General features: G+C 36.7%; 1 protein-coding gene across 1 annotated transcript in view; it reads left to right on the top strand.

The window, feature by feature from the left end:
• The window catches only part of LOC139963502 (uncharacterized), a 74,448-nt gene extending 61,684 nt beyond the window's left edge, over positions 1 to 12,764 (top strand). Inside the window, exons 9-11 of the mRNA XM_071964324.1 lie at positions 921 to 1,027; positions 3,505 to 3,702; positions 6,506 to 12,764. Coding sequence (XP_071820425.1) covers positions 921 to 1,027; positions 3,505 to 3,702; positions 6,506 to 7,642 — 1,442 coding nt within the window. The 3' untranslated portion in view covers positions 7,643 to 12,764. The remainder of the gene's footprint in view (positions 1 to 920; positions 1,028 to 3,504; positions 3,703 to 6,505) is intronic.
• Positions 12,765 to 13,043: the final 279 nt, after the last annotated feature.

Genomic DNA, 13,043 nt, shown 5'->3' with positions numbered 1-13,043 from the left:
TGGGGCAAAAAAACCAAGTACCAGGAGTGTCTTACAGTTGCCGTGTTGAAAGATGTTTGTCTTCCTGCTTTACCAGAGTGTTTGGAGATAAACCATTGAGACATATTATTAAGACATAACAGTTAATGTATGTCGTCCAGTTACAGAGTTGTTGACAATTGACAATTCATAATCATTGATGTTAAATATGAATGTAAGAGACTGACTTCGGTCAGCCTTCGGCTTTGACAAGCCAATGAGGCTTTTTCGCGAGTTCCTGCTTGTAGGAGGATCTAAAATACATACATACATACATTGATGATGCTTCTCAAACAATGTCATGTACAATGTGATTGAAAATGTGTCCCCCTAGAGAGTGTTATTGGGTGGGGGGGGGGGGACAAATTCACCTATCATCTTTAATATATATGATATAGGTCTTGTCATGCACAACTCCCCCACATTACTATGGAGAATATAGCTCAGTTTGGGAGATATTGGGGTATGAAAGTAATGTCAGGGTGCTGCCATTTGGTAGAGCTATGACGTCATAGTGTCCTAAGGAGTCGAAACTTACTCTCCCCTCTGTTCTGTTTGATAGGTTGTCTAGGTGACTCCAGGCGATGTTGACACTGAAACTAATGCCAGTGTTAAATCAAGATCAGATCATCAATACTTTAGATTCAGCTAATACAAAACCATCTCCATTACAGAAATCAACTTCCTCATAGATGTCATATTTAAGGCTTGTTGAAGTTTTCAGTCTTGTGTGTGAAAGCAACCATACAAACATGATACCCCTCAAACTGGAGGAAAATTTTCATAACAAGATTTATCACATATTCCAATGATGGTGATTGGTTCGCCTTCGCCAAAATGATCATAAGAGTCGAGAGTTGCATAATAGGATTGCATTACATTGACCTTTGACCTCTTTGCAGTTGTCATGTCAAATCATGAGATGAATCCCGGCTATGGATCGGGACCGGGGTCACCACTGCATTACCATGGACACCACATGGGCCAGACAGAAGTAAATCAAGCACATGTGAGTTTCCATTAATTATCCTAGAACTTGCTTTTACCTGTAGACTGACACTGCTATGAGTCATGGAGACTAATGAAGTCTGACAGTTTGTCTGTAGGAACGCAGGCTTCCATGTAGAGTTTACGAATATGTATAGATACATTAATATGATTGTAAACATAATATTACTTAATTAGTTTGATGCTATGGGATCAGTGGCGTAGGAAGGTACTTTTGAGTGGGAGGGCTGAAGACTGATGGCCGGCCTGGGGGAGGGGTCTTAGGGTAGGGGGGTCTTTTTTTTTTGCATTTCCAGGTGGCCTCAGATGCAATTTGGTGCAATATAGCACACTTCAACACCCACTCCATTTTGTAAATAATTTTGCATTTTTCACCTGGCCTTAGATGCAATTTGGTGCTCCAAATGAGATTTTTGTTCTCATTTGGAAATGAAAAAGGGATTTTCTGACTTTCGAAGCAGGGGGGGCGGAATGATACTTCCGCCCCCCATATTTTTCACTGGGGGGCTGGCGCCCCCCAGCCCCCCGGTTCCTACGCCCTTGTATGGGATCAATGCATACTTTGTTTATTAGACAACTAAATAACACCACTTAGCATTAATTGGCTTGGAACTCTTGGCTTAGAATGAGTAGGCTATTAAGTGGTCACTAATTACATCATCTGAGGAAGAAGAAGAAGAAATGAATTTGCTCTGTTGGTAAGAGAAGAAAGAGAAACTAACACTGAGAAAAAATATCTTTCCATTGTGCAATTTGAGTTGTGAAAATCTACAAATAATGTTCCTCAGTATGTATAGTTAAAGTCTTTGGAAAAAACAAAGTATTGTAGTCATTCAAAATTCACCAGACCTTTTTAAACTTTAAACAAACCATGCAATACCTGTGTAGTTACAAGCAGGGAGTTGTTATGGAACAACTCCCTGGTACAAGCTAGTTACTTGACAGTATTGCAGTCTACTGCCACCATTCTGCATCTACCCATCTCAGTACTTACAACTGTTGCTTCATGGTGAAGGTAATGTGTCAGTCAGCTTCTTTGCTTTTGTCACACACACCATTCTATGTGACAAGCTCCATTTTTTAAAGGAATACTGAGGCCTCTTTCTTATCTCTGTTGTTTTTGAGTTTTACTAGACAAGAAAATGTGGAAGTTATCTTCGAATAGTGACGACTATATGTCACGCTTCTACATGATGATGTAAACATTTCAAAATGCTGCTGTGCATTCCAAAATTGAAATTGAAATATTAAACTTTTTAGAGTTTATTTCAGTTTAAATATTTTTGAGAAGAAAGTTTTCTCTGTCATAAATGAATAAATTTCAAGTGCACATGTTGGTTGTGTTCTTCTGTTTTAGACAGATCTCTCCTTTACCCAGACTCCACAAACTTGCTGTTTTGGTTTATATATATATATATATACATATATATTCAAGTCATGCTACATATATATTGCATCACTAGATGTTACTATTTATATGCTTGAATGTTAGTGGGCGATATTTATCAATCATACCTCTTCCTGTATGGTAAATGCCCCGTTGGGGTCAAACCACGCAATGGATGAAGGGACAGAAAATTGGAACACTGTTATTTTAAAGAGTTTGTAACAGAATTAGTCCTCAGGATAGGTTTGACTTTTATTCAGTCATTCCAAATGTAACAGAATTCAAAATGTTATGAATTTAGCAATCACAGGGATTCCTACCAACAGGGGAGTTAGGTAATGAGTGCTCAGTCACTTAACCAGCTCATAGTTTGCTGTGTACAGTACAAGGAAGCACATTATTAATATAGAAACTTCATCGCTGAACTTTCAAAGTAATGAAAAAGCTAGCCTCTATCTTGAAAAATTAATCACCAAATTATTCAGTGTGAAATAACTCTCACTTGAAGAGTCCATAAGTTTGACAAGTAATAAACCTATCCTTTTAAGATTGGTATGTTAACCAAGTCAGTTGGTATCAACCCTGACAGCAAATGTCATTAAGCATGTTAACCTCCCATTTATGGAAACAGTTTGTAATGGCATATATATCTAGAGATAGCAAAGAGACTTAATAATGTATTGCTTGTTTGGCAAAAACCACTGACTGGAAGCTGCTGTGAAATAAAATTCATTGCTGTTTGTATAGGAAGGAAAGTTACAGGGGAAACTGTAGCTGCAAGCAAATATTGGTAACCCAGTTTGTGTGATGTCATTTGATAGAAGAACTATTTGAGTACCGACACTCAAATATTTGTAGGCATATCATGTATTCTGACTCGTGAAAATGTCATGTAAATGTTTTCAGACTAATGTTTGCCTTTCCATTAACTTTAGAATTAAGATTTTTTAGTTTTATAGTTACTATGGTAACATTTAAGCATCTCTCTGATGTTTGCCTTTCCATTCATCTTAGAATTAAGATTTTTTAGCTTTATAATTACTATGGTAACATAATTAAGCATCTCTCTTATGTTTGGTATGTACCAACAGGTGGCTACTTCACCGATAGCACCAGCGGCAGGAGTAGATGAAGCCAGTGGCTTCCCACCCCTCAGCCTCTATCACCAGAAACAACTCCTCCATCACCAGTTACAACAACAGGACATGCAGACACAGGTGGCGTTAGCCCAGGTTCAGCTTCTCAAGGACCAGCTCACCGCAGAGAGTTCCGCCCGACTCGAAGCACAGGTAAAAGCATCCATCAGGCATTTTCTGGCAGTAACTTAAATTAGTAGTGCTTAATTAGAAGTGGAATCATCCATGAGACGTTTAGCCACCTCTCATGTATTTTATATCCGACATGAAACGTTCTTGTACAGATTCTTGTGTGACTACCGCTGTTTGTGTATGTCACAATGAAGCCTAACCTCGTCCCTAGTTACATGCTTTGTTGGTGTGTTTTTTATTACCATAGTGACAAATAATTTGGAACATTGATTTGATTTTTATCATCTCAGCTCTAAAAGACTCTTGTGTCACTAAGTATGGGATTTAAACACCCAAGACCCATAATATCATGGTTACAACCTGGCAAAAAGTTTTTAATCTGCAGTACTTTCGTGCTTGCAGCCTTTACCTGTTAGTAGGCCTACACAGCAGGGGACTTCCACATTTTCATTAAAAGCTTTAAGAGTTGTGTGATCCTAGCCAAGTCGGTAATGCTTGTTGCTACGACATGCGTAAGAAATAATGTCGCTGTAACCAGTTGTTTTACGGTTATTAGTAATTAGCTAAAAAACAACATAGTTAAAAACCATGTTGCCATTTGCCAAAGAGTTTTGACCAAATAGTGCATGATTGTAAGTCATTGCACAACGTAATCAGCATACAATATATAGGGAATTAGCTGGGTGCTGCTAAGCTGAAAAAAACATGAGCAGAGCCTATTTGCTTAGGACACAAATATGGGCACCAGTTTTACTCTGCCCTATAGTTAAGAAACACACTGTTAGCTCATAGTGTGTAAACACATGATTAATCAATCTCTACAAGTAAAACTCAACAAGTTTGCCACACATAAGGAAGTATTACTCAAGCCAAAATAATTGCAATCTGTCACACTTCTCCAAGTTTTTTTCACTGAGTGAAAGTTTAAGAGGGAGTACTTATGGACTGTGAAAGTATTCTAAAGATTTTAGTGCTAGAATGGAGATAGTATCACAACAAAAGCTGTGTTGCTTTATACTAGTAATTAATACTTCTTCTACAAAGAGGACAATAAATTAGAACAAGGAAACTGACATTACCAGGCTGGGATTGACAAAAGTCATTGACATTCTAAACAAGATGGGACAATCATGTGTTTCTCACAGGACCAGGAGGTAATTAAAAGCAGGAACCATGACATTATGTCTCACATGGTCATAGACGATACCGAACAGATATTCTTCAAGTAGACGTAAGCTGCATAGCTATAGTCAAGCCTGAATTCATAGCATTGGACATGTTGGTTCAGGATAGAAAAAAGTCACCAAAATGTTGCTTTTAAGTTGTATCGTGTGGGACTGGACTTTGTCTGATCTTTCTAAACTGTAAAAGTCACCAAAATGTTGCTTTTAAGTTGTATCTTGTGTGACTGGACTTTTTCTTTTTTTTCTACTCTGATAAGTTTTCTTACCATGGCCTTAAAATCAGTATGGAAATGCTATGAACATTATGAAGGTGAAAGGGTCTACAAAATTGAAGACAGATGTTGATTTCTGACTAAGTTGCTGAAGTTCAACTGAGTAACAAGCTGCTCCTTTGTCCCTACTTTTTTCTTGAACAGTTTGCAAGGACAATGAAGTGAAACCATGAAAAAGCAATACATGTAACATTGTTTAACATTTCTTTGGTCTAGATGTACTATTTTTGCCATGTTGATGAACTCATGGCCATGAGCTACTGCTACATGAGTAATACACAGATATTCAGGCTAATGTGTTGTAACCTAACTACACAACAATTAGTGATCATTCTGTTTTCAAGTCTGACCTAGTTTAGAATGACAGGATTCTCCACTGTGTCTTCTTCCACACATAACATTGCTTTAGGATTTTATTTGTTAAAAGGTATTAAAATCCACTGTAAGGTTTGCATATAATGCATAGTCTTATAAATACATGAAGATTTCAAAGGGTTAGTGAACTTATGTGAGTAGCAGTACCCAACACAATGTAGTGTGTAACCTAGGTAATGTGTAACCTAGGTAGTGTGTAACCTAGGTAGTGTGTAACCTAGGTAATGTGTAACCTAGGTAGTGTGTAACCTAGGTGATACCATTGTGATCTGGCAATAGAGTACTAATTGTATTAAAGTCTGTAAAATTAACCCTTTTGAAAAAAAAAATTGGAAATTTTAATGAAAGGAAGTGTGATTGTCTTAATACAAACAGGATTGTAAGGATGTGCTACATGAACTAACATTAATGATGGTTTAATGATGGTTTCCTGTATTATAAAAGAGCTGTAACCCTCCGGTAGTTGCATTTGATGACCAGGAATTTGTCTTGCATGGTCAACATCAGCAGTGAGGGTAGGATGTATCGCCCCCCCCCGGTACTAAATAAGGGTATTATAGGGAGGTTGTGAGTCAGACGGTCTGAGCTACGAAGACTCATCCTCAGGTATCAGTGGGTGAGGTAAATTCAGTGATAAATACGATAAGTTTGTCAGAAAAGGACCTTCTGAAAGGAAGAATCTAGTTTAAAAGTGGGAGTGTCAGACTGATTTAGCCAATGAAACCTACTTAAAGATCTAAACCTTACAAGTTTAGGGGGTGTTAAATAATTAGACAAATAGTTTAGTTTAGGGACATGCTTTTTGTGCATGACAATTCAAGGCTCTGAACCTCAAGAATGTTTGTGGACAATACTATTGGCCAGTGGACATGCTTATGTTTCTTTGTAATGAATGGCAGCTACTTCCGCTAGTAGTCCTTGCTATCAAGGTGTTCTTACTTATATGTGTTCTTATATGTGTTCTTATATGTGTTCTTTCTTGTACGATTGCAGGCAAGGGTCCAAGAGCTGATGGTACACAACAAAGAGCTGGTTGACCACCAGGAACAGCTGGTCAATATGCTGCACGAGTTAGAGACCAAACTCGCCAACCTGAATACCACAACGTCACTCTCGCCGCCATCCCATAATAATACATTCAGTCACAGTAATCCGTTCTCTTCACCGCCACACCTGACGATGACCCATCACAGTGGCAATGACTACGGTCACGACAACAGCGTTGACCTCCCCGAGTTCCATGCCATGGGTCAGATAATGCCAAACGGACCCGAACCTGCCAGTCAGGGTCACACCCTGGAGCGTCTGGAGCAACTGCAACGACAACTACACGTGGGTTACAACCCCGACCAACCAGCAGGTCAGCCCCTTTACGATCACAGTTTGAGTAGCTCCAGCGAGAACAACGAATTCAATGAATTCATGGAGCAGCGTAGTCGACCGGTCTCCGGACACTTTCCTCTACCCGATACGTTGACGGACGACATGAACAGATTAAATATGTTGTCGAGGTCGCCGAATAAAAACCAACGATTGGACGCGGATTCTCCTAGACTGCAACAGGAAGAGGAGCATCTGTCGAATGGGAATGTGGCCATCGTGGTCACGACAGATATGCAAGACCGTACCTCCGATCGGCTGGAACTCGGCGAGCAGAGTCAGAGCCACTCCTCGGTCGCGGAGGTGACGCCGATCAAAATCAAAACGACGTTGGAAGACGCAGAGAATAAAAACATTGAACTCAGCCACAGTAATAATTCCAACTCAAATTTTCAAACGAACAATATGTTTCTGTCAGAGACCTCCTTAGATTCCAACACCACCGATCTCGAACTCGTCGGAGCGACCAGAGGGATCATTGAGAACAAGGATGACGCGGCCAATAACAATACAGCGATGGACATGACTCTCTCCTTGCCCCAGAACGAAGACCTCGACGTCCTAGACCTCTCGGCGTTCGAAGAAAGCGCTGACGAGGAAGCCAAGCGGAAGAGTCTTACCGGAAAGGAAACACAGTTACATATCAGCTTCTCCGACGATGAAAATTCGGAGGATTCCGGTGTCCCGAGACCTCCCCGTGCAATCGAGTCCATGACCTTGGATGATATTGAAGGGCTGGTCGGTACATGAGACCTATTATCGTACAAATTAAAATATATATTTCATGACTTTGGATGAGATGTCATCAGTTGTTTGGAAAGTCTAACTCTTTTTCAAGGACGCGGGGGGGGGGGGGGAGGTAAGCGTCCTCCAAAGTGACATGTCACCCTCCCAATCCTTTGTTTGTCACCACCCCATCCCCACCCCATGTTTCCTTGCCAAATACGAATAGAACATTAAAATGTACTACCTCTTGGAATGGTATGAATATAATACAATCATAATATCATACTATATATACTCTACTATCATAATATCAATTGTCACAATTGTGAAAGGAGAGGTAAGCAACCTTGGTAATGATGCAGTGGGATTGAACATTCACATCATTCATGGTCATTATAATCTTAGTATCAAAACTGCAAATTTGTTGTTATACAACTCACCACATAGCACACATGAGACACATATATAAAGTTCAATGGAGATACTTACATTAAAGAGTTCAGAGTATACATCGTAAGAAAAGGTATTCACTACAAGTACCATAAATGTAAATAGAAATCCTATTTTTCTTTATAAATATTAAAACCAATTTTCTTATACCTGTTTAACATAGTTCTAAGCAATATATATCAGAGAGGGATGATTTTCTCCAAATAAATTAAGTTTTTGTTTTTACATTATTCAGAACTTTTGAGCGAAAAAGTTAATGATGTTAAATATTCAATTTATTCATCGTGCAAAATATAATATGATAATTTCATGTTATTGATTGCCTTGTAGTGTAAAGTTGACAGCATATTGAACTTGGAAGATATGTCCCAAAAATAATGCCAAACATTTCTTAATTCCCAAAGAAGGATCTAAAATAAATGTCTGACTCTGAAGGAAAGAAGTAGAAACACAGTGTTGGTCATAGAAATTGCTCTTGTCTCTTTCAAACGTAATTGAGTGGAATGCTGTTTCTTCTAAAAGCTAACAAAGTTCTTGTCTGTGGTTCATTAATACCCATCATTGCCCTAGTTAATGTATAAAATCTGCTGGGAAGTGGATATGGTGTTGTTAATTTAATTATGCAACACCTGATGAATTGCAGACAACCATCATTTTAGGTGCCAGTAAACATATAAATCAGATCTAAAACTAGTGTTCAAATATTGTTGAATATAGTTATATCTGACTCCAAATTAAATAAAGTACTTGCTTGTTCATCATTTCAACATTTCCAATGATCATTGATGTAAGCCTCATTAATAGGGGATGGGGTTTATATGGCTGTAAGTCCTTTGGTGGCTTTAAACCATTGACTAATAGTTTCTTGTTGGTTTAAAATATTTTTGTGTTTTTGTTTGTTAAAGTGCATAGATTTTATTTTTCAAGGAAATTCTCCAAGTATGAAAAAAACATTTAATGTTAATTTTGATTTGTCTTTAAACAAAGTTGTTTGTCACATGTCAGTTCCATAGTTAGTACTGTCAGCTACAATGGAGGATTTTGGCACCATTGATGTTATTGTATCTGTATTTGGCTATGCCCAAACATGCCAAAATACCAAATTTATAGCTGCACTCGATAAGGAAGGATTGTGGTATAAATATTGCATATCAATTGAGTAGTAAAGCAATGGATAAGATATATCCAAGTGCCAAATTTATAACCTCAACTCTTATGTTAGGATTCAAGTATCAATGTTGACATTGAACCTGTGATCTTTTATCTGTGATATCTGTGATCTTTTAGCACATTAAGCGCTGTGATCTTTTGTAGAGCGCTCTATCAAATACATAGTAATAATAATAATAATAATAATAATAATAACCTGATTCTGTCCATGTCTGTGTATGTTCAAGTAACAATTATATCACTATTTTGTAAGAAATAAGTTTTCCATCAGTAATCTGAACTTGTTTGCCCATTATCTTGTTCTCAGCTTACTCTGAGGCAATTTGGAAAGGTCAGTTTAGAAGGGGGAAAACAGGGATTATTAGTTATTTTCAGATGTAAGAAACATGCCCGCCCTATTTGCTTTTGAACTTTAAATGTAGCATTTAATAATGGTGTTATTTTATCTGGTGTTATATATTCAAAAGCAACGAAAGACAGTAACATGTGTGTTTGTATTGTCAAAAAACAGTAAATAGTTTCCCCCCAAAATTGCTAGCTTTGCTAATATGGCCACAGTGCTGTTAAGAGTACATTTATTTCTTTGCAGTTCTTTGGATGAAATAACAATTTCCATGACATTTATACCTTTGAGAGAAATGTTACGTTCCAGAGATTGCTGTTATGACAAAGAGGTCAAAGTTCAGTATTTCATTGAACACTTTAGGCAAAGATTCATTTGCTGACTGTATGGTCTCTTAAATATCTAGCATTGAAGACTATATCTTCTGGTCACACGTATTACTGTTCAAACTTGATTGACTGGATCCTTGAGCACTAGTTGGTAGCCTTTTGTTTTTAGTACCTACCTCTGCAGATTTCATCTCGACTTTACCTGTTATGTTTCTTGAGAATTAGCTGTTTGCTCTTTCTATTGGTCTGTATAGTTTCGACAAAACTAGGACATGATGCAGTTAGCTTTAAAAAAGCCTTCATCGACCCATTTAGAACGACTTTTTTAATGATGATACTTTCATATAATACTTGTATGGTACACTTTGTATAGTACACTTGTATTGGTATGAGTAGCATTAAGATCCTGTTTGTATTAGATAAAGGTTTAGAACTGTTCATGCTGCCATATTGAATGCTTTGAATATGTATGACATGAAAGTACTGTAAAAAGTGGTACTAACATTAGATATCTGTCCCGATTGGTTGCTGTCTTTGTATGATTATATGCATATTCAAGTTTTCATCAATGACAATTATTGCAACAAATGAAGAGGCTTTATTTTTTTGCTGAATCCACTTTAACTATTGAATATTCATTTATGAAAACGTTATGCAAAATTGATAGGTCTTTGTGGACGGAAGAGGTATCTTTTTTTACGCTTTCTATTTTTTTTCTTTTTTCGTTAATATGTGCTATTAGTTTATCGTTGTTTGTGATCAGTTACCAACCCATATTAAGGTATTCATCTCATTTTAAATCAAATTTGCATGGAAAACGGTTATCAATTCATGTTTTTCAAAGTAGGTTATCAAAGGGCAAAATGCTTTCACATTTGGATGATATTCTTTCATTAATTCATTATTGTAAGCTGCAGTAGGGAATTGAGTTTGGCATTGGACAGTAGCATCAAAGACTAAAGTGGTTTTAGCTCTCAAAGTACCACAAAAGAGAAACAGCTTGTGATGATAAAGGGAACAAAATACTAAATTTACTACCAGGTTGGGAACATCAAGGAAATCATTTCATTTTAGAGGGCATACTTTCAGAATATGTCTTTCTGTATGGGTGCACTTCATGAAAGCTTTGACAAAGATTTGGATAGCAGCAATAATACTGAAAACCAAGAGTCCTCATGGCTGCTACCATACTTACCTAGCATAGGTTTTTGACCCATGAGAGGGTTTCATTAATGAATAAAACTGTTGGTTTGCTTTCAAAACAATTCTACCTGGACACTAAGCAAATCCAACTTCAACTGCCCCACCTTCAAAAAATGGTCAGAAAAATTGTTGATGTAGAAATTGGGCACTACCTGCCCCAGGTATGCCCAGGCATGAGGTTCCCTCCCCCCCCCCAAGCTACGCCCTGCGTGAGGTTTCCCAATACTGATGTAAACCTCAAGCGAATTGAGGTACACCTCTCCTCTGACTCTTTTTATTTAAATTGAAGAAAATTTCTACAAGCAAAAGATGATGTAAGAATTCTTTAGTTTAGAAAATGAGACTATGATTGTTGTGAGAAAAGGAATTGTGCACATTTTGAGCAATAGTTTGTGCCACCATATTACATTTTAAGCACGTTTGATAAACATGAACGTCGTCCTGGTAGAGTTGTTAAAGCCTAAATAATTCTTCTACACATTGCAAAAAGTCTAAAGTTGAGATGCTAATCTTTAAGACATTGAGCATTTCTTAGTTCACAACATTAATATATATCTGAATGATATTTTTCTGATGATGTTTGATTCCATCTACTCAGAGCACATCCCCATCTGTAAGTTATCCAACAAGTAAATGAATAACATTTATAGACAATTTGTCTGTAAGAAATAAGTAGTTCAAATTTTATCAGAATGTCTCTACATCGTGATCACAAAATGGTTTCTGTTCATTTGTGTGGGATTTGTAACGAATGATGAGAGTTTAGTTGCTTCAAGATAGTTAGTAGTAACTTCATGAACTGTCTTCTATTTCAACTGTTCTATAAGAAGTATAAAAATGTTACCTCCTTCTTTGGGAATGTTTTTGTTTCCTAACCGCCTTTTATGTCCAAGTTGTACATTTTTCTCAAACATTTATTCAGTCCTTATATATAAATAAATATATATATATATATATATATATATATATATATATATATATATATATATATATATATATATATATATATATACACATGTAAATAGGTTTATTATGGTGTTGTAAATTATATTTGTTGTTTTGTATATTGTCCGTTACATTGTATTTTCCCCTTTTTTTACTGTACCATAGCTAAGCCTAATGCTGTTGATCCCGAGATTAGAACGATGATAGATTAAATGATAAGAGATAACAATTGTAAAATAATATCTTTATTATCATGCAGTTTAAGAGAGCACAAAACTTTAAAGGAAATGTGATAAATATTAATGAAAATTTTCTGTTTATTAATATTAATAGATATTTTCCTATTCACTGTTGTCGTTACTTGATAGAGTAGCATTGTGTTAAACTCACTTTTTTGTGTTGTCTTTGTTATTCGTAGGCAGTCTTATGCACATTGAATGTACCAAAACAATACAAAGTAAATTCTTCCCAGATCTTAAGAAGGTTTTGACTTCAATAATAAATAGGTTTATTCACTTCAGTGAACAAAGTTTATAGATTATAGATATTATATAAGCAGTTGTGATGTAGATGCTTGCTTGCTTATGAAATTATTTTTTACAGTAATCAGAGATGGAGTCTTATTTTCTTAGTGTGGGTATTGTATCGCTAGATCGAAGATATTTATGAAAAGTAATAAACATTTCAACCATGTGACCAAACAGTATTGACTTGTGTTTGCCTTTTAATAATGCATCTTTCTTTCTATATTGGATATCCAGGGTGGTAATGACCCCCCTTTCCCCACCCCCTCCCCCTCCAACAAATAACAAAGTTGGTAGCATATCTGTGCATGAATTTGAAAATGAAAGGATGTGGTACTTTCCATTTCAATTTAACCAGTAATCAGAGCTGTATATTTAGACCCAGTAATAAGCTCATACTGCCCTCTTTATGTCACATGTACACCATGTCATCTTATTTTGTTTTTTGTATGTGCACCAAA

This window comes from Apostichopus japonicus, chromosome 22 (genome assembly GCF_037975245.1).
Source record: "Apostichopus japonicus isolate 1M-3 chromosome 22, ASM3797524v1, whole genome shotgun sequence".
Classification (NCBI taxonomy): domain Eukaryota; kingdom Metazoa; phylum Echinodermata; class Holothuroidea; order Aspidochirotida; family Stichopodidae; genus Apostichopus; species Apostichopus japonicus.
This window is presented reverse-complemented; position numbering and strand designations above follow the sequence as displayed.